The 22,408-nt window shown below is 48.2% G+C and overlaps 9 protein-coding genes and 1 non-coding gene across 10 annotated transcripts; 5 read left to right on the top strand and 5 right to left on the bottom strand.

Moving 5' to 3' along the window:
• Nucleotides 1-2,722: 2,722 nt before the first annotated feature.
• cc9 (uncharacterized protein) lies at nucleotides 2,723-3,723 on the top strand (the record flags this gene model as incomplete). The annotated part of the gene is made up of 4 exons (XM_077804953.1): nucleotides 2,723-2,804; nucleotides 2,933-3,240; nucleotides 3,308-3,476; nucleotides 3,557-3,723. The coding sequence occupies 4 exons, from the start codon at nucleotides 2,723-2,725 to the stop codon at nucleotides 3,721-3,723; spliced, it is 726 nt and encodes a 241-aa protein (XP_077661089.1).
• A 1,241-nt stretch (nucleotides 3,724-4,964) lies between these two features.
• Nucleotides 4,965-5,498, top strand: AFUA_6G03400 (uncharacterized protein; the record flags this gene model as incomplete). The annotated part of the gene is made up of 3 exons (XM_742643.3): nucleotides 4,965-5,206; nucleotides 5,254-5,285; nucleotides 5,332-5,498. Exons 1-3 carry the CDS (start codon nucleotides 5,112-5,114, stop codon nucleotides 5,496-5,498), a joined length of 294 nt encoding a protein of 97 aa, XP_747736.2. The 5' UTR covers nucleotides 4,965-5,111.
• Nucleotides 5,499-7,776: 2,278 nt separating this feature from the next.
• Nucleotides 7,777-9,627, bottom strand: AFUA_6G03390 (uncharacterized protein; the record flags this gene model as incomplete). The annotated part of the gene is made up of 5 exons (XM_077804952.1): nucleotides 8,733-9,627; nucleotides 8,464-8,623; nucleotides 8,265-8,394; nucleotides 8,164-8,209; nucleotides 7,777-8,106 (listed from the first exon to the last, which is right to left on the bottom strand). Exons 1-5 carry the CDS (start codon nucleotides 8,817-8,819, stop codon nucleotides 7,777-7,779), a joined length of 753 nt encoding a protein of 250 aa, XP_077661088.1. The 5' UTR covers nucleotides 8,820-9,627.
• A 1,414-nt stretch (nucleotides 9,628-11,041) lies between these two features.
• AFUA_6G03380 (DUF3176 domain-containing protein) lies at nucleotides 11,042-13,656 on the bottom strand (the record flags this gene model as incomplete). Its single annotated transcript, XM_742645.3, has 3 exons — nucleotides 13,082-13,656; nucleotides 12,989-13,051; nucleotides 11,042-12,937 (listed from the first exon to the last, which is right to left on the bottom strand). Exons 1-3 carry the CDS (start codon nucleotides 13,178-13,180, stop codon nucleotides 11,042-11,044), a joined length of 2,058 nt encoding a protein of 685 aa, XP_747738.2. The 5' UTR covers nucleotides 13,181-13,656.
• A 575-nt stretch (nucleotides 13,657-14,231) lies between these two features.
• On the bottom strand, nucleotides 14,232-14,756 carry AFUA_6G03375 (uncharacterized protein). The gene is made up of 2 exons (XM_077804951.1): nucleotides 14,614-14,756; nucleotides 14,232-14,552 (listed from the first exon to the last, which is right to left on the bottom strand). The coding sequence occupies exons 1-2, from the start codon at nucleotides 14,675-14,677 to the stop codon at nucleotides 14,293-14,295; spliced, it is 324 nt and encodes a 107-aa protein (XP_077661087.1). The 5' UTR covers nucleotides 14,678-14,756; the 3' UTR covers nucleotides 14,232-14,292.
• A 2,484-nt stretch (nucleotides 14,757-17,240) lies between these two features.
• AFUA_6G03370 (SDR family oxidoreductase) lies at nucleotides 17,241-18,232 on the top strand (the record flags this gene model as incomplete). The annotated part of the gene is made up of 3 exons (XM_742646.2): nucleotides 17,241-17,499; nucleotides 17,561-18,093; nucleotides 18,149-18,232. 3 exons carry the CDS (start codon nucleotides 17,241-17,243, stop codon nucleotides 18,230-18,232), a joined length of 876 nt encoding a protein of 291 aa, XP_747739.2.
• Nucleotides 18,233-18,851: 619 nt separating this feature from the next.
• AFUA_6G03360 (zinc-binding alcohol dehydrogenase family protein) lies at nucleotides 18,852-19,928 on the top strand (the record flags this gene model as incomplete). Its single annotated transcript, XM_742647.1, has 1 exon — nucleotides 18,852-19,928. One exon carries the CDS (start codon nucleotides 18,852-18,854, stop codon nucleotides 19,926-19,928), a length of 1,077 nt encoding a protein of 358 aa, XP_747740.1.
• A 428-nt stretch (nucleotides 19,929-20,356) lies between these two features.
• Nucleotides 20,357-21,417, bottom strand: AFUA_6G03350 (GNAT family N-acetyltransferase). Its single transcript, XM_742648.2, has one exon. The coding sequence runs from the start codon at nucleotides 21,121-21,123 to the stop codon at nucleotides 20,578-20,580; it is 546 nt and encodes a 181-aa protein (XP_747741.1). The 5' UTR covers nucleotides 21,124-21,417; the 3' UTR covers nucleotides 20,357-20,577.
• Nucleotides 20,364-20,435, top strand: tR(ACG)8. The gene has a single exon. It is a non-coding gene (tRNA).
• A 62-nt stretch (nucleotides 21,418-21,479) lies between the features above and the next one.
• On the bottom strand, nucleotides 21,480-21,818 carry AFUA_6G03345 (uncharacterized protein; the record flags this gene model as incomplete). Its single annotated transcript, XM_001481399.1, has 1 exon — nucleotides 21,480-21,818. One exon carries the CDS (start codon nucleotides 21,816-21,818, stop codon nucleotides 21,480-21,482), a length of 339 nt encoding a protein of 112 aa, XP_001481449.1.
• Nucleotides 21,819-22,408: the final 590 nt, after the last annotated feature.

Here is a 22,408-nt window from a genome sequence, read left to right as displayed (position 1 = left end):
CTCCGTAGATGCTCCGATATACGTTCTTCTATGTGACGAAATGTACGCGAGCACCCTGCAGGCCTTGCCTGTTGAAGTGGATCTGATGAGGGATCTTCCTGCCCACCCTTGCCGAGAGCTGCCTAGGACTGCTCTAATTCAATAGCCTCCTAATCGCAGCCCTTCTACCAGGACAGATGCTAGGTCCGTTAAAACAAGCCGCATGGTTTCCATCCTAGTGGCCCATCTGAGACGGGGTGTATGCTTCTGGCATGATGCGTTGAGGCTGATATGCACATACTCGGTATACACCGATAAGAGCGAAAGAAATGACACTTATGCTTAGATAAGATTTCTATTTAAAGTTAAACACTTGTTTCCTTTGAATTGTTAAAGCATCTTACCTCATTTTACCTCGGAGGCAAAACCTGAACTTAATACAACGAAAATACTTCACGTCACTAACAAATCAGTTGCAGGCCTGACAATGGCAGACCTCGCTCTTCGAACCCCTTCCCTCGGTGCCCACATGTCATATCCGAGCTGAATGTATTGTCCTGGTCCATCTCCACTTTTGCACGTTTGCCCGGCGATGAGGCAATTCTGCCCTAGTTGAAGATAGTGGCCCCGCCGTCATGATTCATGAAGCATGCAGAGAGGCGGCCACTTTCTGCCCTGGCTGGATCAGGGCTAGAGCATGGACTGAAAGACGAAGAACCAGGGAGAAGGGGAAGGAAAAAGGGCCAGGGGAAACGCGAAGAGCAGCCAGGGGGCTAAACAAATCGATGCCAATGTCACCTTCCTTTCTCATCAGTGGATAAAAAAGGCCGAGCGGAATCCGAATCTTGGCGACCGTTCCTACACCGTCCAGGCACCTGTCTTTCCTGAGTCTATTCTCTGCGGTCGTTCAATAGCAGTCCTGGCGTGGTAAGATGGCGAGACTTGTGATGGGGAACCTTAGGCTGCAATCACCATGCCACCAGTCTCCGCTCTTATCATACGGAGTACACTAACAATATTTCTTTTTTTTTTAAAAAAAAAACGCCCCCACTTCCGGTGATGCTGAAATTTACATCCGGATGGGGATGAAAAAAATATTAGTTTTGATCCTAGCGTCGGGGCTGGGTCTACCCGGGCCTCTCTCTGCAACCCCCTCGTCGCTTAGCGAGGGTGACTGGTGGAGGAAGGTTTACGGAGTATGCTTCCTCAGCCCTTCCCTGTCAGATTAGTAGACGACGTCGGAGCCATCCCAGCCAGTGCGAGGTACTTTTTGCGGTGTGCTCTGTGCTAAGAGTGCCGAAGAATTATTAGAATGGCTCCATGGCGCCACCACACATAGCCCCTGCGGTTATTGCAGGGGAAAATCAGAACAGAGAAACGGCCAGCCAAAACTCGCGTCCTAAGTAATTTGATTGGACTGCAACGCCGTCAGATAAATCAATCTCATCCATCATACTGAACATCATGGAACAGCGGAGCCCACCCCTGACGAGTGGCTATCCCCGATTCAAGGATTCCATGGCTAGATGTGACTGCAGATCCTTTGCGCGATACCAACTTGTGCATCTTCTTTTAATCCCCATATTGGCAGGAATCCATGCGCCTTAAAAAGGTGGATCGGTATCCGTTGATTCCTGCCATTGCCGAGGACTGCTGATCAGCCCTCGGTCAGCCCCAGAGTCCAGACTCCAGGATTTACAAGGGCGCTGCGGCTGTCGCAGTGCCGACAAATGAGAGTCTCGTTCTTTTGGTTGATGATAAACTACTTAGGCTCAAGAGGAGTTACGCCCCCCGCTCAAGGGTCCATCATTGGCTGGTTCCATGCTGCATCTCGCTGGGGGTTCCTTGGCCATGCTTGTGCTCCGAACCAATCCACCGAGCCCAAGGGCTAGTGGGTGGCTGGACGGAGATCATGTTCTCATGCACTCCATGATGCCATAGAGGCTACCTCCTGGACATCAATGTCAAAGACACAGATGAGATTGGCAATCAAGGGAGTGGATTTGTCTTGGGCGGATAGCCAGAGTAAATCTTACCTTGAAGGACGTGTGGTGGGAGGTCTTGCGTGGATTTACCAACATCTTCGTTAGCAAATAATAACAGCGCATTGGTCCTGAGGCAAAGTCTGATACTAGCGCAAGAGAACAGGGTTCGGATCCCACCTCGGGTAATATTACTTGGAGAGCTGTGATTTTTCTTTTCCTGCAAGGAATATGGATAGGACCGGATATTGCTGCTCTGGATCAATATTCTTTTCTCTACTCTGTATATTCCATTCCTCATGCACAGCCCGTTTTCTTACAGCCACTAGCCGTTACGTCCGAGCACTTCACAAATATTCAATTTTCACCTTAAGCCAGTCTGTACCAGTTGATAAGGGTGTTCATTTGCAAAGCTCTCTCTGTTCGGTCTGGCCTCGCGTCAATGATATGCAATATGACGTGCAATAATGATCTTCGCCTCTCTTCCACTCATACAACATTTATCTCATTTGGATAGCTGGTTTTAACGGAATAATCACATCATCCAAGATAACACTCGGCGACGTGATTAGAAATGCACACTGACGTTCTTGATGAAATCCGCCTGCAGTAGCTAAGCGATGAGGCTCGTGCTAGATTCGCTGGACCTGCTGGACAATGACAATTGGTCCAAGCATGCGGCTGCAGGACTGCATGATTATGGAGGAATACCCAGCCCCGATTAGTGCTTACTTGCCGTAAGGTCGAAGGGTCTACAAAGTATGCCTTCTAACACTCAGGGTCCCAGGAGGTGCACTATAGCGTCATTGCGCACTCCAGCCAAGGGCTGTACAAAAGAAAGGAGTGAGCATCCTAGATAATTATAGGTAACTGAAGATTCAAAGGAGCTAATCTAGCTACTGAGGAGGTTAAGATAGTAATCAGGTTGCTTAGTAGATGTAGAATAGTGGTATGTAGTTAATGAGGAGCAGGCTCGACAATGGTGAGCGTCAACAGCGAACGCGCCTGGTCCTGTCCCGGTGGACCTCTCAACCATCCATCCAGCAGTGGTGCACACATCGTCGTGGTCGATGACCCGCAACTGTTGGCCTTGATTCCAATTGCGAAGGAGACGGCGCCAGACCGGCCGGTGATCTTCCGCAATCACATCCAGATCCGAGGAGATCTGGCGTGCACGCCGGGGACGCCTCAGGCGAGGTCATGGGTCTGGCTATGGCATCGTGCGCCGCATGCCGATGTGATTGTCAGCCATCCAATTCCAGACTCTGTGCCGTCTACCGTTGCCAAAAAGCGATGATTGGCCACTCCCCCCGCCTCGACGGATGTGTTGGACGGGATTAAACAAGGAAATGAGAGATTCCGATGTGGCTTACTATGGCCGACTGTTCAATAAGTGGTGCCACGGAACAGGCATGCCGGCGATCGATCACCCAGCTGACGAGTACTTTGTGCAAGTCGCCCGATTCGACCCATCAAAGGGAACAATTGACGTCTTGGACTCGTATCCCATGTTCCGTACTCACCTGACACAGACTAAGCCAGACAGAAGACCCCAAAACGAGTCATCTGCAGACATGGGTCTGACGATGACCCAGACGCAAGTGAAATGCCCGACATGGCTGTGGATCTTATTCATGAAGTAATGTCCCATCTCGCCGATAAGAAGACTTTGAAATCAAAGGTCTCGGGAGCACTCCGTAAGGCAAAACCTGTGATTGTTACGGACGTTGGCGGCTTGCTGTATCGGGCGGGTTGTCGATAATGAGGCGGGATCCAGTGTCTAATAAGGGGAGACGGACCGCGCTGCAGAATGCCTCTATCATTTATGAACCAACGCAGATTTGTATCGGCGAATGCAAGGAAAAGCCCCTGGCTTAGTCAGTGACAACGTGACAACGGTAGGTGTGGTCAACTCATGGCTGTATACGATTCGGAAACTTCTCGAGGACCTTTATGGAAACCTGAAAATCGACTATTAGCTGCCATTCGCAGTCGGCCAGACCGGCTGCAGATCACGCTATCGTTCAGACCTCTCATTTCCTCCGCGAATCCGATCTCCATCGGTTCCAAACACCCTCTTCCGGGTCAATAGCTCTGGGATAGCTGGTGGCGATACTGGATAGCACAGGATATTGCTGAGTGAAGCCGAGTCCAAGTTGTCCTCCAAATCCATCGGCAACATGCTGAAACCGCTTGGATTGCCCCTAACTGGATAAGAATCTCGACCACGTCATGTTCACCTATTCGAAAGGCACCAGGAAATGGGAGTGACCGACTCATCTGGCAGCCTTGTTGGAGAACAGTTGTACGATATGCATGGTACTCCGACCGGCAGCAGAGCCTAGACAATAGGAGGTCGATAATCCGGATATCTTCGCTCAAAACTTGGATGGGTTCTTACGGGATGCTTGCGAATGCGACAGAGTCAGTCTCGGGAGCTTGTAATCCTCAGGCCCCCATTACTTTTAGATTGGCGAGTCCACCATCATTGGATATACTACCCTATAGCAAGAGTAAAGGAAATCCAATCCCGGAGTTCTGTTCAGGGTCACGAGCAATGTCTGCTATAAGGCCATCCTAGATCAAACTGAGGACTGCCATGGAGGAACAATCATGTCTTTCATGCCTGTCATCAGTACCCATGTCAGAGTTAGTAGGGGATGAAAGTCTGACGCCCATCAGTATTTTACAATTGACACCTGTAGGCAAAAGCAGGTCTTGATCGATAAATATACCCATCCAAGTCTATCGGATGATGCCATTCCTTCATCCCCTTATATGTACTGATCCGTGCTCGCAATGACATCAACGCCGTTTCCCCTAGACCACGCTAAATACCATGATTGTTTAAACACAAGCTGATTGGCCATTCTTGAATCAATCATGGCTATAAAATGGAAACCCCCGCAAAAAGCCCTCTCCTTTCCTCCGCAGCTTCTCCTCTTTGGGAATAGGGTCGTATGATGATCAGGCCACTGTAACGCCACTTCCGCAGCATCACCTTATCCACCTCAGGCACTGCCTCAATCCCGATCCCCTGACTGAAGTGGCATATTAGCCTTTCTATCCCTATATCTGTCCTTCAGTTCTTCAATCACAACTGCAACAACTTGAGCCATCTGCAAACCACCGCAAACAAGACACACCACAATGTCCTCCTTTGCTACACCTTCCCCACACTCCCCACGGCCATTCTTCAAGAGACCCGCCTACCCCAGCTTCAAAGTAGGGAGGGTCGGAAAACTGTAAGTCTCTGCATGGCTATCCAGGGATAAGCACTAACAAATACCAGGTATCTTCCAGCCATGGCTGTCGTCGCAGCTGGTATGTCCTGATCCTTAGATCTCTTCAACGCAACTGACAAGACCAGGATTCGGCATCGCCAATTACCTCAATGACTTCCAAGCCCAACAAGCCCGGTACCAACTCCAAGAGGAAGAGCGGATCCGACAAAATCAAAAACTGATGGACGCGTACGGGGACAAGGACAGTCTGCATGATGTCCAGCATGCGCTGGAGGCCTACGAGATTCAGTAACCTCCAATGACGCGTAATGATTCATGATACATGGGTTGGTTTGGTCTTGGGTTTTCATATACTGCGTCTGGCGATCATAGTTCATAGTCTCTGCTGGCAGGATTATGAGTCACTCATCGGTATTTCTGTTCGTCTCTGTTGAGAGAGCTGTTGTACTATGTTCATACTTAACAGAGGTGCCTAATATTCTGGCATCATGCCATGGGGTTGTCGGATGTGCCGTTTTTAATACTGTAAGGATGTTTCATCACGCATTATCTTAGGTACTTACTAATACCCCTTCACACCGGTATTATCGACACGATGATGGGCAGATTGAAGCAATTCACTCCTGAATTGACCATATACCGATACAACACCTATATTCTAGTGGGCTGCCACGGTGATGTACGGAGTACGTCATCCTCAGCGGGGCAGCGTTTCGCATCCCTACACCCCAGTTCCTAGCGGCAGTAATGCCAATGAGAATGCTAACAGCGAGACTTCGTGACAAGACAGTTGCAAGTCTAGAAATGACGGAGAGTCCGCTTCAGCAGAATGATGTCGGTGATACGAAGGCGCAGAAACCGGAGAAACCGTGTCTGATTGGTCAAGTGTATTGAGATTAGAAGCGACCAGTCCAGTATACAGGATGGTACCAGGGTCCTTGTTAACTATAAGATGCTTAACTGAACTGCATGGGCTGTGGTCACATAACCAATTCTGTGGGGTATGACTGAGGAGCTGACTCTCACACCATTCGCGTTTGAGCTGAGTTTCGCAGATGTGAGTGTATACATACATATATACATGACGATCGAGACATCTATGCATGAAACAATATTCCAAAAGATGGCATATATGATGTAGTAATATACAGAGAGATCGACGAGAACGCCATCTCGACCCTCTAGAGCAAACTGAACAGGAACTTTCCCATCCATTTTGGAGTGGCTGACCGAGTTCGTCGGCGGCTCGTACGTCTCGTCCATGAGCCACCGTGACGATGTGCATCTTCCCCCCAGTATCATGGGCTGCGGTGGACGGCCACAATATCCAGCTTGATACTGGTATCGGGGGGGAGGGATGTCGAATGTTTGGCTGCTGTAGTGCGCGGTCTGGTTTTTGTTGTCGGTCCATGCAGAGATACCAAAATAAGCGGTGTTTTCTAGCTAGCAAAATTAGTCGAAATAATCTTAGATGAAGATGGTTCACTGACATCAAGGCCATAAGACGTCTGGACCTCTCTTTGTTTTACGCCGGTGTAGAACAAAAATGACCACTTAGGAGACGGTACTTACTGACTGAAATCTCTCTTGGCCTGCAGTCGTAGCTCAACTTCTCTGAATACCCACAGGCCTGAAGACAGAAATCTCTCCAGTAATCCATTGAAATCGAGCGCTTCCAATTGTTCCCCACCGCTGCTGTGTAGAGTTGCAAAGAATTCTTACATGCTAGAGATAGCTTGGTGTGGCAACGGAAATTCAGCTCGACTTGCAGAATCAAGTGCGCAGGGCTGCCTGAGCGTCAGCGAATTGTTTCGCGTTTTTAATGACCAGAAGTCTAGGATAAAACGCTTGACCGCGTCTAGCTGCTGGCCGAAGCAAGGAACGACAAACCATTTATAAATAGTCCTTGGGACTTCAAGCTTTGTGAGAAACGGCTCAAGTGTTCCTGCCAACGAAGATGAGATACGCGTGTGAGTGCGAGGATCTGGAACACAGCCAGCGAGGGACTGAGCATTCCAGGTAGATCTTCAGGAGTGTGAGGCTTCAGCGGTACCTCCGCCAGACAAAGCTGATAGGCTTCATGAATCTGAGTGTTAGCACATACAATACATTGCATAGATGGTTACGGCTTGCTAGTGGATGGCTCGGGTGTCCACAAACGACCACTCTCTCTCAATCCGCAGATGTAATCAGAAGCTCAAAAGGCTTTTAAGTCCATTGAGAAAACCATTCCTCTAGTTAACCCAACATTGGCCTTTTCGTAAGACTGATGTGGACATTATAATGATATTCTTAACTCCCCGCTCAGTAAGTTAGACATATCGGCAGGCATATTTTGAATAGGGAGTCAACAACTGTTGGAGCATGTCGAGCTGGCTAGAGGTGGAGAGGCATGAAATACTACTTCTCTACATAATTGTTTCCTAGCCAGAATGACTACATCATAGCTCACTTGGGATGTCTTTATACATTCGCCCGGGGGAGAATAGATCTTGACAGCAAACTCCTAAAACTGCGACCTTAGGCTCTAGAAACAGACTACCATAGTATCCTGCAGCATGGCGGAGAATTCATGCGCAACGCAGCAGGTAGTCACGCAGTCTCAAGCAATAACTCTGGATGCACATCCTCATCATACCACTCCCCCAAACCTCGCTCCACAGCTGGTCGCGCCGCAATGCGATCCACCCACTGTTGTAAATGAGGTAACGGAGCCAACTCATTCTCCGAGAGTCCAATGCGTCGAATATTTCGCACCCAGGCCCAGGCATTGATATCAGCAATGCTGTATTTGCCCTGACCCTGCCCAGCCAGATACTCCCGTGTGCCGCCACCATATCTCCCTGAAAGACGGATTTCAAGTACGTCGTACACCTGCAGCAGTTCTCGCTTGCAACGGTCTACTGCCGCTAGTTTTTCTCAGTAAGCACGCATAGAAACCCCAAGGCAACACTCACGAGGGCTTTGGTCCGCATTATTCCGAGAAAAATTATATTGCACTTGCTTGGGTTGCCCCGAAGCATGCCAGAATATAAGCCATTAAAATGCCTCACTTTACTCAATCAGATCCAAAAACCAGAAAATATTGTCTTTGTCTGCCAAATTAACAAGGTACAAAAGTTCAGCAGATGATTTCATGACTACGTGGGGCGGACATGTATTGTTGTCAATTAAGATTGGGATGCGCCCTGAATGATTTTCTTATAAGTCTTGATTCTGGAAAATGCAATGTACGGAATTGAAAATGAATCAAGCACCATTAGGGTTTAGTCTGAGGAACCAGTCTTTTTTCTGTTCATTTTTGTCGAGATCAATCAGACTTATCATCCATTCAAGGCCGTAGGTGTCCTTGAGTTCTTCGAGTAGAATGTGGACCTTTCTTCCGTTTGGGGTCAGAGAAGTTATAAGGTGCAGGCCCTTTGTGAGAGTTAGCTATAGCCCGTTTTTGCGGGGTCCGTGGTAGAGGATCGCCAAGGTTGATTCGTTGCTATGGTACGAGGGCTGTATCTGATCTTGAGATACTTACTTGGGCTTTCTTCACCCGTTCGGGGGTTTCCGCGGCATAAAACGAAGCCATTCGTAATCCAATAAGGGGCTTACTTAAGCTGACCATTCAGCAAAAGGATACGTATAGGTATGGAGACTTGGTGGCTGGTGGAGAGGTGCACTGAGATAAATACAAGCAAAAAAGCGATGTATTATTGCTTAGCTGCAATCAGAGGATCAACAGCGTCTCCTACTTTGTTTGGTTGATTGCGATTGCATGATAGATGCATTGTATGAGAACGGATTGGATACTTGCTACATCTAAATCGCACTACGTGTCCCCCGGTACATATCTGCTTTGAAATCACTATTAGTCACTAAGATAAGCCTCCACATCGTATCATTCAATCCCCCTACTAGCCCGAGCTATGGCTTTACAGTTTCATATATCTAGTCTAGAGGCTTCTATGAAGCGAATGTGCTTGTGATTTCGCTGTCAATTGAACGGATGTCACCCCAATGGTGGTAGTCATTTAGAATGGCGCTTGATTCTCCGAAGCCAGAAACCTCTTATATGTACCTCTTTGTTGTTACCAAACTAAGCCGTATACGTAAGATCTGATTCAGGCTGAAGATCAAGGAATAGCAGTATGGTCAATGACCCATTGACGGATATCCCAGAAATTGCGGCATTTATGGTTTGACCGGAAATCCGCACGCTCTCCGAATGGGGACTGCTTTGGAATTTAGAAAGTGAAGGCGATAGATTGCTAAAGGACTTGGTGCTTACTTTTGGATCTAGTTCCATAAGGATCGGCGTCACATCAGATGTACCTAGATAGTCTTAGTGGTCATGGTATAGGATCACGGATCGCATACTTACATAATGTTTACCTAGAGAACCTCAATGCAATGATCTGCTAACTATGTTAACATATCAAGTCCTTGGTCAAGCACTCCTTAAAGGACCATTGTCGGAGCATGTGCTAGAACAGTCAAAGTAAAACACTGATTAGTACGAGTTCCTACAATCACCTTTCTTCAGGGTGAGCGTACCACACAATGTAATTAATAGAGGGCTTCTAGCTAAGCCGCATACCCAGTTCCCACCTCTGGTGGAATATGTTTGTATATCTTGTCTGACTGAGGTTTATTTAAGGTACCTAACTTATCCTTAGGATCCTTAAATGCACCCTCTAGTGCGGTATTCGAATGCAGTCAGCTTTTAGTTTCACCCAAAAGTCTACTCATGCTTAGACCACGTACGGGGCCAAGTTTCTCCCACAATATCTCCCTCTCTGGGGTTGACGGGCCACGATAGTCTGTTTTCTCGTTGGAGTACAGGGGGAGATCGTACTCGGACTACTTGACCAAGTCAGGCTCTTCAAGGAGAGGGGCTGTATTCATTAGCTCAGTTGTATTGTCCAATTTTCTTGGCTTGCAAGATGTCATACGAAAGGACTTACAATATGCTGATACTTGTCGGGCGCATTGAAGATCTGAGACTGACTCAGAGTGTCCCTTTTGAAGAGCAATAACGAATGCTGCTGTCAGCAGAATAAGGGCAATTACTTCCAGAACACAAGCAATGCGTAAAAATAGCAGAGACTTGGGATGGCTGAGTTCAATCACGAAGTTCGCGGACTCATCATCCGGTTTCTTTGCCAGCGACCCCGATCCATGTGGAATGAAAGGTCGGCTTTCTTCAGGCATCTTTGGTGTGAGATGGAATGACTTGTATGCCCCTGGCTCCCGTATGTTGTCTTCTGTCACTGTGAAAGAATTCCTTGGTTTCTGCAGAGAACTGGCCTCGGAACATGTTGAAGCAATTATCTTTCTAGTGCAGGTGCACCTGATTATGATCTAAGAATAAGATATCGGTATTGAAAAACAAAGTATTCCACACTTCGCAATTTGTTTGCCTACTCTTGGACAAATGGAGCTAATTCAGGTGTATACAGACCCACAGATTCTACATCATCAACCAGAAGGCTATTGTAGGTAAGTGACTGGGATGCAGCCGTTGGACCCCCATAGAAGACGGAACCTGTACATAACTGAACCATAATGGCCAATAAGCCAATCGCTGCCACTCTGCAATCAGAGGCAAGAAACATCTACCTGTTTATTTCGCACTGCATTAGGAGCTACATCCCAATCCCAGCTCCAAGATCATTCGGATCAATGGGATAGATAACGCCATGTTTGGCATGCAGACCTTATATTGACCTGCATGTTTGGACGTTTTTTGTCATCAACGCCTGTGCATCAATCAGAGGGATAGAATGCTGCCCTTGCCTTACTGTATTAGCCCTGACGCACGGCGCCAGTGTTCGTTATGGTACTAATCTATTTCATCTCTCCTGCTTTCAAGAGCTGTGCCGAATCTGAAGACTGGTCAAGCTTAACCTTGATCTCTCGTGCTCTCTGCTCCATTCCTTGATTTGTGTTTAGTTTGGACAACACATTGTCCCCGTCCTCGCCGGACACAGGCATACTGCTCCAACCAGCACCGCCTGGACCATGGAATAGAAGAGCCAGGATGTTTCCCTTCCATATGCGCGTCCCGCCGTGGGCGGTTAACAGGATAACTGCGGCTAGCAACGCTACGACACAGCCGGCTGCGATGGATGGGAGTATGATCCAGATCCAGTGGACGTTGAGGCACGTCGCATAGTGGAAGACTACTCTCTCGGCCGGTGCGCTGTGGTTCACGTTTCCCGTTTGACGCACCATTGTCGTCATGTGCGTGGCTACGTTGGAGAGCTTGGCGGAAATGCTGCCAAAGTCGACCTTGGAGTTGCTGTAGAGTAAGATCGGCCCGCCATCACCGGACAGAGTTGACAATGGCTCAATGTTTTGCAGCACCTTGGGGCCAATAGTGGAGCGGCTGCTCTGGATCCTGCCGGTTGAGACGTTTCCGCTGAGGGCGCCTGCGACGTAGAACCAATTGGTTTGGAACCTAAGGCTCATCATGTAGAGGCATCTGTGAGCCAATAGTGATTGTGGGAATGGTGAATCGGGCCCGATATCGTTGTACTTGTTGCCGTCAAGCTGGAACAGGTCGTGGTCGACAACGTATCCGGCCCACCGGGGCGATGCCGAGGAAATATTGTAGCCAACGTTGCGAAGTTCCCGAAGCTCCACGTCGTTGATACAACGGAGATCGAGAAGACCGAGGGTGGCCGCGGAGGCTCCTGCTAGTGCTTCTGGCGGCGGGGACACCAGTTCTTTCGTCGACGATGGGCTTTCCTCGATGTTGTTCTCCACTAGAATACCAGCTTCAACAGATGCGTTGTATGTGCGAGTGCAGAACCGCAGCTTGCAGTATGCTGACCCATAGCCCCTGCAAGCCCATGTATTGTTGGTTGACGGGTCCTCGCAACCGTGCAGAGGCTCCGTGGTTAAAGGGTTGACCTTTGCTTGCGAGTACGTCGTCTCTCCCCAGACAATCACGACTCCAAACATAACGAATTTTGGCCATTGTGGATAGAGCGCAGTGTCCACGTGAAAGAGCAGGGATTCATTCTGCATCGGAGTCCAGCTAACATTCGTCAACTCGACACCACCATATGAGGCTGAGGTGATGCGATCGGCCCAAACCACGCTCTGTTGGTATGTTGCGTTGGCGCAGTCGACGACAGAGCTATTCTCCCCTCTGCAGGTCTTCGTGACAGTTATGTTGCTGGAAATGTCTTCACATGTCGAGCAGATGCCGGCGCTCGTGTAGGCAGTCGGGAAGGTACAGTTTCCTGCCGTACATCCAGTACTGGCCAGAGGATTGGGACCGCCAACGAGGCCCAACAAGATGGCCTGTGCAATTTCCGGGTCACCACTTTGGGCGGACGATACACCACTCCTTTGAACGATGTAGTTCGTCCGTGGTATATTCGGAGCAACCCGGAGGTTCTTCAGCGGGACGCTGCAGTCGCCATACGAGGTAAGCTGCTGTATAAATGGCTCAAAGGCGAGAGACGCGATGGCGACGATTGCGCCAAGGGTGATGAACGGCTCTCGGATATGATTTGACCCGAGCCAGCGGAACGCTCCAAACAGATCTCCATGAGATAGGTCTGCAAGCCGAGAGAGGTCGATAAGAGGCCGTTCAGACGAGAACCATGACCACTGGAGCTGGCCGATGCAAGATCCAACGACATATATAGTGGCTGCCTTCATCACTCCCCCGTAGATGGACAGCAATGTGTTGATAGACACTCGAAAGGGCCATTGGGGAAGCGGCTTGCCCTAGTGAGGGTACAATGTAGCCACCATGGCTGCGAGTGCAGTAAGAAATACCAAACATGCTAAGATCTCCAGCTTCCATCCTGAGAATGGGGCTTGGCGCTTCCCTTGCTGGGGCTGCATCTTTTTTGGTCAGACAAGACCTACCTGTATCAGCGCCGACATGTCCGCGAGGGCTTTCAGTCTCCGTAAAAGTCGGGGCACGCGATTCGGGAGGTCCCACCGGGTGGTAGAGTGGGCCAGCATCGTTGCGGCGGTTCGGGTCTTTGGCTCTCATAAGGGGCAGATGGGGGGCATCGGGTGAGAGAGATGTCTGTATATGCCCTCAGAATACCTGAAGGCGCAACCAGGTGGGCGTCTCCTTTTATGTCGCCTGTTAACAGTGCCGCTGCTTCAGCAACCGATAGGGAGTCTTCGAATTGATGACAGTCTCTTCTGTTGGTGTCGCCTCGGCGGCTTACGGTCTGTGCATGATTGGACTGCGTGCAGCTGCAGTTGATAATGATAACGGCCAATCAAGCTGGTACTGCATGTTGACGTGCCCGGTATTTGCAGCTCGGTCAGCACAGTTTCGATGACGCCGTAGGTTGAAATTTGGCCTGGACTCTTATGCTGTGTGACAGAGTTTCGTGTACTTGGCAAGCGTTGGGTGACCGGGTCGGTTTATGTGGACTCTTACAGGAACACATTCCTAGACTCGTGCTGTCTGGATTTATTGTCGGTTGCTGTAAGTCTTCGGGTTTGAAACTTTTCTAGTCCACCGGCGCGATGACGATAAAGATACGATTAGAGAGGGTGCATCGTAGCGTAGGGCATGTCTCGGGAGCCTGTAGGACGATGGGCAGTTCAGCGAAAGACGCCTGGGTGGCGTAAGTACTGAGCCCTCTTGGGACGACGGCTGTGCCGCCTGTGAGCTAACGTATGTTCCTACAGACGCATCACATCAGGTAGGGCCATTCTGCTTCCACTCTCTCACTGACGGCAGTTGAGCCTTGGACATCCATGGCGGACCTGAAATCATGCTTTGATGGCGGATGTATAAGCACAACCATATCCTCTTATAACCATCCATTACCTAGTACTCAAGTCTTCCTTTGATGTATATTCTCATCTGGCTTTATCCATAACCCTCGCCATCTTCTAGCTGTTGTTCTCTCGGCCTAGATTAGCCATGAAATGAGTTTCAGCTGAGGAGGTCTCTGCCTTGGCCCGGCCAAACTTCACAGGATGATGTTGGACTGACCTGTGTAACCTTAAACATGTTCATGTTTAACACATGTCACATTTTGGCCGGTTTGGCAATGTGGCGTCTAGACTTATGGCTTAACTTTATCCGTGATTTGCTGATGATCACTGCTCTAGTTGCCAAACGTGCTGACTGCAGCACCCCAGCCTGATAAACCAGGTGGGACAGCCGCTCGCTGCGTAGCTCCCGGAGATACACCGGAGTTGACGAGATCCAAGGGCTCATAAATGGTTTCGTCTAGGATCTGCGAGTAGTTCTTGCCTGTATGGGCTTCAAGAGCGAGCGTGAAGAGAATAAATGAGAGCTGTGAATAGATCGGCCTGGAGCTAATTGGTGCCACTGTTTCTTTGGACAGAAGGCTCTCGATGATCTCTGTACGAAATGTCAGCTCCAGCGGTCGTGGTATGGTCAGACACCTGTCAAAAAGACATACGCTCTCTGCTGCAGCCGCTATTCAGGCTCAGGACTCCGCACCGGGGATATTGAGAACAATTCATATGAGGCAATCCTAGGCTGTCATGGAAGAAGTTGAGGATAAATTCGTAGAAAGCTACCCGATCTCAGCACATATCTTTCAATTTCAACACAAGTGAAAGATGGGGACTTCTACCGTTCGGAGGTATACTAGCCAGATGGCCAGCCAGCATTTCTAATGTGATGTTTTGCCACCGGATCTTTGACTTATTAGAGCGCAACCGCAGCAGAAAATTGAGTAACCAGAGTCTGTAAATCAACTCCAGACTTAAGCAGCATCAAATCGGAAAACACCTTGGATACTGAGCCGATTAGATACTGTGTATTTCCATCAATGTTGCTTGTTCGTCGTTCTCCGCACGGTGATGATATTCCAGAAAGGTCTCACTTTACCCTTAGCACCTGATGCACCATAGGGTGAGAATAGTGCTGCAGAAAAGGAAACATTCTCAACGACCTAACCATCTATGACTTTTCCTTGTACAGCGGAGTCTAGAATGTTGGAGAGGTTCGTTGCTGCGCTTTGTATGTACTTTTGAGTTCGACAAAGGAGAACGGGACCATCTGGCGGAGAGCTGGAATAGGATGGGTCAGGGACGAGCTCAAGTGTTGTTGGAAGTTGCGCTAATGAAGCTATAAAAAGGCCTGTGAGGACAACTAAAGAGAAGATCTGCACTATAACAGCGAAATTTGAGAAAGTTCACGATGCTTGATATTAGCTGAATTTCGTTCATTGTGAAAATAGATGAACCACATCACGAATGGACTCGCGGAAAACTTCCAGAGGTCCTTTGAAAGTGCCGTCTGCAAGTTGTATACATGTTTTATAGGGCGTTCCTGACTCTGTGCTCGTTGCGCGCAAGGGATAGCCTTGATTCAATAATAATCAGCTACTTGCTCTATGTGAGGGAGACAGATGATATCAGAATATAAGTACTAGACTCTGCGGGTTTTATCATTTTGGCTGGTGCGCTGATGACATTATGTTGTGAGGATGGAACTGGACAACTGCACCTTACAGTAGATGGTACTACAATACATCCTGCTGTGGATGGCGACCTAACGCAATTGAGCTTGGGCTTTCAATCATCCTGTTTTTGTATTCGGCTTATATACAGACTATGCCGTGTATGAAGCAACAGTACCTGGTGGAGAGACTTCAAATATACATAATAGGTCCATCGCGTGAGTCAACAATGTAACATCTTCCATGTCCTGTGCCCATTTTAATTTTGGTTTGACTAACCTGTTAGCTTCTGAGGTAATCTTTAATGCTAGGAAAAGCGTGCAGATATAACTAAAACAAAGCTATTAAAGAGGTGATCAGTGAGTAGGGGCACTGTTTCCAGTCATCATACTTCAATCAACACACTAAGCCGTCCGCTATATCAAAGGTGGTCGACCATGGCAAAGCTAAGAAACTAAACCATCCTAATTAAGGATGCCATGTCCTCAGGCCTGTGGGCTTCCAAGCAAAGAGATCTGCATGTTCAACGAACAGCAGCTCTCTTGATTTAAGAGCTCTTCTTGAGGATACGGGAGGGCATATGTATGTCAATCTCATAGATGCTCTTTGTCAGTGCTTGTGAGCATTAATTGACAGTTGCTTTCATGCTCAAAGAACTAAAGCCTTATGGGTATGAGACAGAGTGCTCCTGTAATATCTCACCGTGCGCGTAAGTCAATATATCTGGGTTCATATGGTGAGACCCTGACAGCAAGTACGTATTGCCCATGAAGCATTTGCAGCCATGGAATTGATGTACCAGCAATTACAGCATAGATGGATGGGATTATTCAGTTCCTACACTTATAATTGTTGGCTGCTTTGGATAAAATTCCCGCCTAGTACAACAACTATGCTAATTTCTAATATTCGGAGATACCTGTTACAGATGAAGGGTTTGTTCCATTGCACTACAAATCCAATTGCAAAGATGATAGATGATATCCGTTTCCTGACAAGATAGGCCAGTAAGTCTTTGCTGGACGTCGTAGTGTTATACTACTGTCAGGACTAGACTGACAAAACAAATCTCTTCCACCGGCGAGGCAAACAATTCTGGTCTGGGATTTCTTGTTTGCAGGGCAGCTATATTTCTCCGCAACCTGTATGATTCAAACCCATTGGGCAGACAAAGGAAATGACAGAGAGATCTTTGCTACGTATTGGACTTTTCACTGTGCCCGGCACTACTGTGCATGATCTCCTCCTGCTGGGCTTATTCTATCATGCTGCCAAGGGGGATTTGGCCTTTTTGGATTATGTTAACACGGAATGTTTTGTAATCATCCCGAAACCATCAACCAAGATCTATTGTTTGGGTCCAGCACTGATGACCTGATTCTCAATCAGGCCTAATACTGTGTATGATAAAGGTTTATTGAAAATTAATGCAATGACTAATGATGTACCAAACACTTCAACGACTGTGGCGAGGGCCCTATGTAGGTAGCAGGTTCCCTACCACTCACCCTTCAAGTAATGCATATGATCGCACACTCAGATAGTATATACAGTTGTTGGGCTAGAGTGATAATACGTTTTCTGGCTTTCAAGAGGCTATCTTCAACATCAACTGCACTATGTCTCAGAAGACGGTCTTCATCACAGGTTGCAGCGAAGGTGGAATAGGCGATGCTCTAGCTAAAGCATTCCACCAAAAAGGCATGCGAGTTTTTGCAAGTGCTCGCAACCTCGCAAAGGTCCAACATCTTAAGGATATGGGTCTTGACATCATAAGACTGGACGTTGTTGATGAAGAGTCGATTAGAGAAGCGCTAGAGACTGTCAAGGCCGCAACTGGGGGAACTTTGGATTTCCTGGTCAATAACTCGGGTTTAGGTACGTCTCGAGGGCTCGAGCATTATTTTATATTGCTCGTAACAAGCTGACCATTCGACAGGATACAGCATCCCCCTGTTGGACTCGGACGTGTCAGTCGCAAAGAAAATGTTTGATGTGAACGTCTTCGGTGTCGTTACAGTAACTCAAGCATTCGCACCTCTTCTCATTGCATCGAAAGGGACAATTATCAATATCGGGTCCGTGCTTGGCAAAATGCCGCTCCCATGGCAAGCATACTACAACGCAAGTAAAGCCGCAGTTGCTCTCCTCACCGACCAAATGCGTATTGAACTTTCTCCTTGGGGAGTTAGAGCGATCCTCGTCAATACCGGTGCAGTCAGAACGAAGTTCTTCGATAATCTTCCAAACACCCCGGTCCTACCAGAAAGTTCCCTGTACTACCCTGCCAAGGATGTAATTGAGCCAGCACTGGCTGGAAGTGAGGTGGAGAAAAATGCCATGGATGTCAACTCCTATGCTGAGGCTGTCGTCAACAACGCAACAAGATCTAGTCCCAAAAAGCATCTCTGGATTGGAGGAGGAGCTCTTCTGACCTGGTTGGCTTCGACTTTCGGTTGGTCAACCATTTGGGTAGGATCATTCCCTTATCCAAAACCAACAGGTCTACCTTACTGACTTGACGTAGGACCTGTTACTTCCCCATTTCATTAACTTGCCAGCTATAACGAGCAAGATCCGCAGCGCAGAGAAGGTGGAACAGGATCGCTGAAAGTTGAACAATTCGCGCTAACCACCCATGTATGCTTACTTGTCGTGAAATCGCTGTGTCTCCATCTTTCCCCTTTTTAGTTTCTTTTAATAGCCTAATCGGTCATTGGTTTTGGAAAGTACAGGGCCACTCCGCCATAGGGCATCATAACCCTAAATAACCTTCAATAGCCAACAATACACTCGATATATGATCAAATTCTTTGTCCCTAATACTAATCACAAATGTCAGCAGAAGAGACAATAGTAGTAAACGTGAAGCCAGGCCGAGGTATTCTCGAGCGAAACATAATTACTGATCACGCCGCATTCTCCGCCACTTGCGAGGGGTCTGTCTCTCCCATTCTTCTCGGTGTCCCTACAAACCCATTCTGGCCTGTATCCTGAAACGGTTCACTTTTACCCCGTCGGCCTTATATCCATCCGGGTTGGAATGAGATTAACATTGCCTCATCAGTAATGTCACCATCATTCTCGCACCATGGCGTGCTATGTTGAATTTAACTCGATCTCTAGAATTCTCGTTCTGGACCACTTCCAATCTCCCCAATACTCTCTACTCCCTGCGAAGCTAATCAGTCCTATCCAAACACAATCACGTTTATACTTATCCAACAACAATGAAAGCGATAGTCACAAACCGGTTCCTACCCAAGCGGTTGCTCAGCTTTGCTCTTGGGAGGTCACTTGGGAATGGTGCACTGATTGCAGATATCCCGATCCCGCAAATCACTGAAAACGAGGTCCTGGTCAAAGTATGTGCGGTCGCCCTAAATCCAATAGACTTCAAGGACATCGACTTCGTTTCTCCACGAAATAGTGTTGCCGGCTGCGACTATGTGGGCCTGGTGACCAAGGTTGGGAAGAATTCAGCACAACGTTGGAAAGTTGGGGACAGGATAGCTGGCTTTGTTCATGGCGGACAGTACCCTGATGTGGGCTCCTTTGCTGAGTATCTCAAAGTCGACGGAGATCTCGCTTGGAAAGTGCCTGAGACAATGAGCTACGCTGAAGCAGCTACCTACGGAGTTCCAGCAGCTACGGCGATGCTTGCGCTCGCATATCTTGGCATTCCCTGGGCAGATATCGAGAAGGGGCGCGACCTCCACACCAATCAATCGCCGTTCCTCGTTTACTCGGGCGGTTCGAATGTCGGTCTCTTCGCGATCCAGCTAGCGAAAAGGGCGGGTCTAAAGGTCGTTGTAACAGCATCGCCCCGTTCCTTTGATCTTGTGAAGCGATATGGTGCAGATGCTGTCTATGATTACCGATCTCCAACAGCAGCCGCAGAAATAGCCAAAGCGTATCCAAGTATTACAAGAGCTTTGGACTGTTTCTCCGAGGGAGGTTCCACCGCGTTTTGCGCCAGTGTGATGAAATCGGGCAAAGTGATAATGTTACTTGACCGAGGGCAGCCGAAGAAACCAGATATCGAGTATAAATCTCTAATGGTCTTCACTGTCTTCGGTCGGCAGTTTAGCATATTGGCGCCACTAGGTCCTTCATTTCCGGTCGTCCCGTCTGATCGCCAGGCTCTCCAGCAATTTTATGCTGCTCTACCAAAACTGTGTCATGATGTTGTCAAACCGCCACCTATCACAAACACACAAGGTGGATTCAGGGAGATTTTCGAGGACTTGAACAAGCTCCGGAAGGGAGAAGCTCGAGGTACCAAGCTTGTTGTGGAATTTGAATGAGTGCCGCTCTTTCTTGGTCTCCTGCCTTGGTTTGGATAGCATGTATATACCTGAATCTGTTGACTTGCTTCTCTGTTGTTCTTGATAATCAATGACTTGGTTTCTGGAATTAAGTCATGGCAAAGCTGTAGATGATCATACGACGAAGGTTCAATGAAGTGTCTAACGCACTGTCAATTGTATTTGAAATATGCTTATAAATTGAGTATGTACATATTGCGGATGGTAGAATGATTCCCAACATCATCTCAGTCTTCCTGATTCAGAAGAAGCCTTCGATGGAGTTTAGGAGGGGGGGAAATGATTTAGTTTCTAAGCCAATTTCTATCCCCGAACTACGTGTTGAACGCATGTCTTCCATGATTCCAAAGTATCATCTACAGCTGAATGGCCCGTTGGTCTATGTAGGTAATTTCCATAAAAAGACGTCAACAAGGCCTGCTGGCCCAATGGTAAGGCGCTTGACTACGGATCAAGAGATTGCAGGTTCGAATCCTGCGTAGGTCATCATTTTTTTCCCGCTTTTCCTTTTTTGACAGCCCCATTCCTTCAACCGTCTAAATAAACTTTAATACATTATCGCATTTCCCTAAATAATTCACCGACTTCTGGTTACCAAGACTCAAAACCTCTCCAAGAAAGTCCCGAATCAAACTCCTTTTTCATAGTCATACTTCGGATATCCGTTCCCCTTCTTCATCAGTATAGCCATCCCCTCTCCATTCTTACTCTCCTGTACGCTCATCCCCAGGATTTTCTTGTAAAACGGCACCGACCGCGCCCAGTCCATCGTAAACAACATACTCCGTCTCAGATACGGCATCGCATCGATGACCTCGCCCATGCACTCTACAAGCCAGCTGCCAAGACCCTTGCCCTGGTGACTGGAGAGCACGTAGACGTCGGTGATGTAGACAAAGGTCGTGTAGTCTGTGACGAATCGGGCGATGCCGATGAACTCGGGCTCTGCGTCGGCCTTGTCTGGCTGGTCGGGCGTGTAGTAGAGGCCGAAGCACATGGAGTTCTCAACCAACTGTTTCAGGATATCGAGCGGCAGTGAGTTGGTCCAGTATATGTCGTCTGATGCGAACCAGTCGTTGAGGGTTTCGAGGGGGATTAGTGAGGAGTCCGTTGAGATGAAGTATGCATCTTTGGTCCATGTTTGGGTAGGGATGGGAGGTGTTGAACTGGTCATTTTTCTGCTCGATCTGGCCAGGAAGATTGATGTAGATAAACTAATGATGGGAATCCAGCTGCTTATAGATGCGAGACTGTTGTGATTATTGGTGATAGTGACTCATAGTCGCTGATTGGAGGGAATGGCCGGCTTGGCAGATATATTTCCGACTCGTATTTGAAACCAGGGGGCAGATTGTAGATCGAAACCATGTTGATGTCTGGATCTATGAGAGAATGACTCATAGGACTTGCGTATTTGTTTGATGCGAAATAATCTGTCGTCTATTGAGTGGAGATGTTTAGAAGGCCGGACTTCTCTATCGTACAAGACGCCGGGTACTGCGGCTAGTTCACAACATGGTTTGACTGGGTTTACTTTGCATCTTCATCGTCGCCCTTCCACCAGCGCCAGATTGCTTGGGCCCAGAACCAGCTTTCAATGGTACCAAAGACACCGAGAATGACGAGGACAACGGTCTTTGTAGTCTTGGCCGGACCGAGAGAGTCGAAACTGAAGGATGGGATTTCTGTATTCTGCGGATGATTGCCTTGCGACTGGCCTTTGTGAGGCCCGCTCTGTTTGTTTGCGACCGCAAAATGGCTTGAGAAGGATGCAATAGGCTGAGGACATCTGCGGAGTCCGTATTGGCGGGATATTATTCCATGATGGATGTTTGCATAGAGAGGAAAGATGCCACGCTTGGAGGCCATGGATAAGACTAGTGGTCGGATAGAGATCAACTTTTGAAAAGCAATCGATGGATGGAGAGATGATGAAGGAAAGTTGAGATTTACGGCGATGCTGACATTTCGTGCTGAGGATGCCTCACATGCAGCGGGGTACTGTTAGTATTGATGGAGATCGAGACCAATCATGCGAACACAGCTTGTTCGACAATGACAATATGCTTCAAGTATCGACGAGCTAGCCGGAGACTTGCCTTTCAATACCATGGGGCCAATGCAACTACCGAGAGGGCAAGTAGAGAAGCTCGTGCAAATCGCTCCAGCATCAATAATAAAAAACGTGACGGAAAGTCCCAACCCCAGCTTCGTCGAGAGACGACCGCTGTTGGGATAAGTAGTAATCTGTCTATCACTCGGACATGGCTGCACTGCAGTGGTGATCTCGCATTGAGTTTCTCCATCCAGAGTGTGGATGATGATCGATATTGAATCTGGGATTCCTGTCCAGGCCGGTTTGGCTCTCACGGTTATGAGAATGATACCCACAACAACCAGGACCAAACAGGCAGGATCATTTCAGGTTACTGTAACTAAGTGCTTTGTACCAGTCATCG

The sequence above is a fragment of the Aspergillus fumigatus genome, chromosome 6, assembly GCF_000002655.1.
Source record: "Aspergillus fumigatus Af293 chromosome 6, whole genome shotgun sequence".
Taxonomy (NCBI): Eukaryota; Fungi; Ascomycota; class Eurotiomycetes; order Eurotiales; family Aspergillaceae; genus Aspergillus; species Aspergillus fumigatus.
The sequence above is the reverse complement of the archived record's forward strand: the minus strand, read 5'-3'. Positions and strand labels throughout refer to the sequence as shown.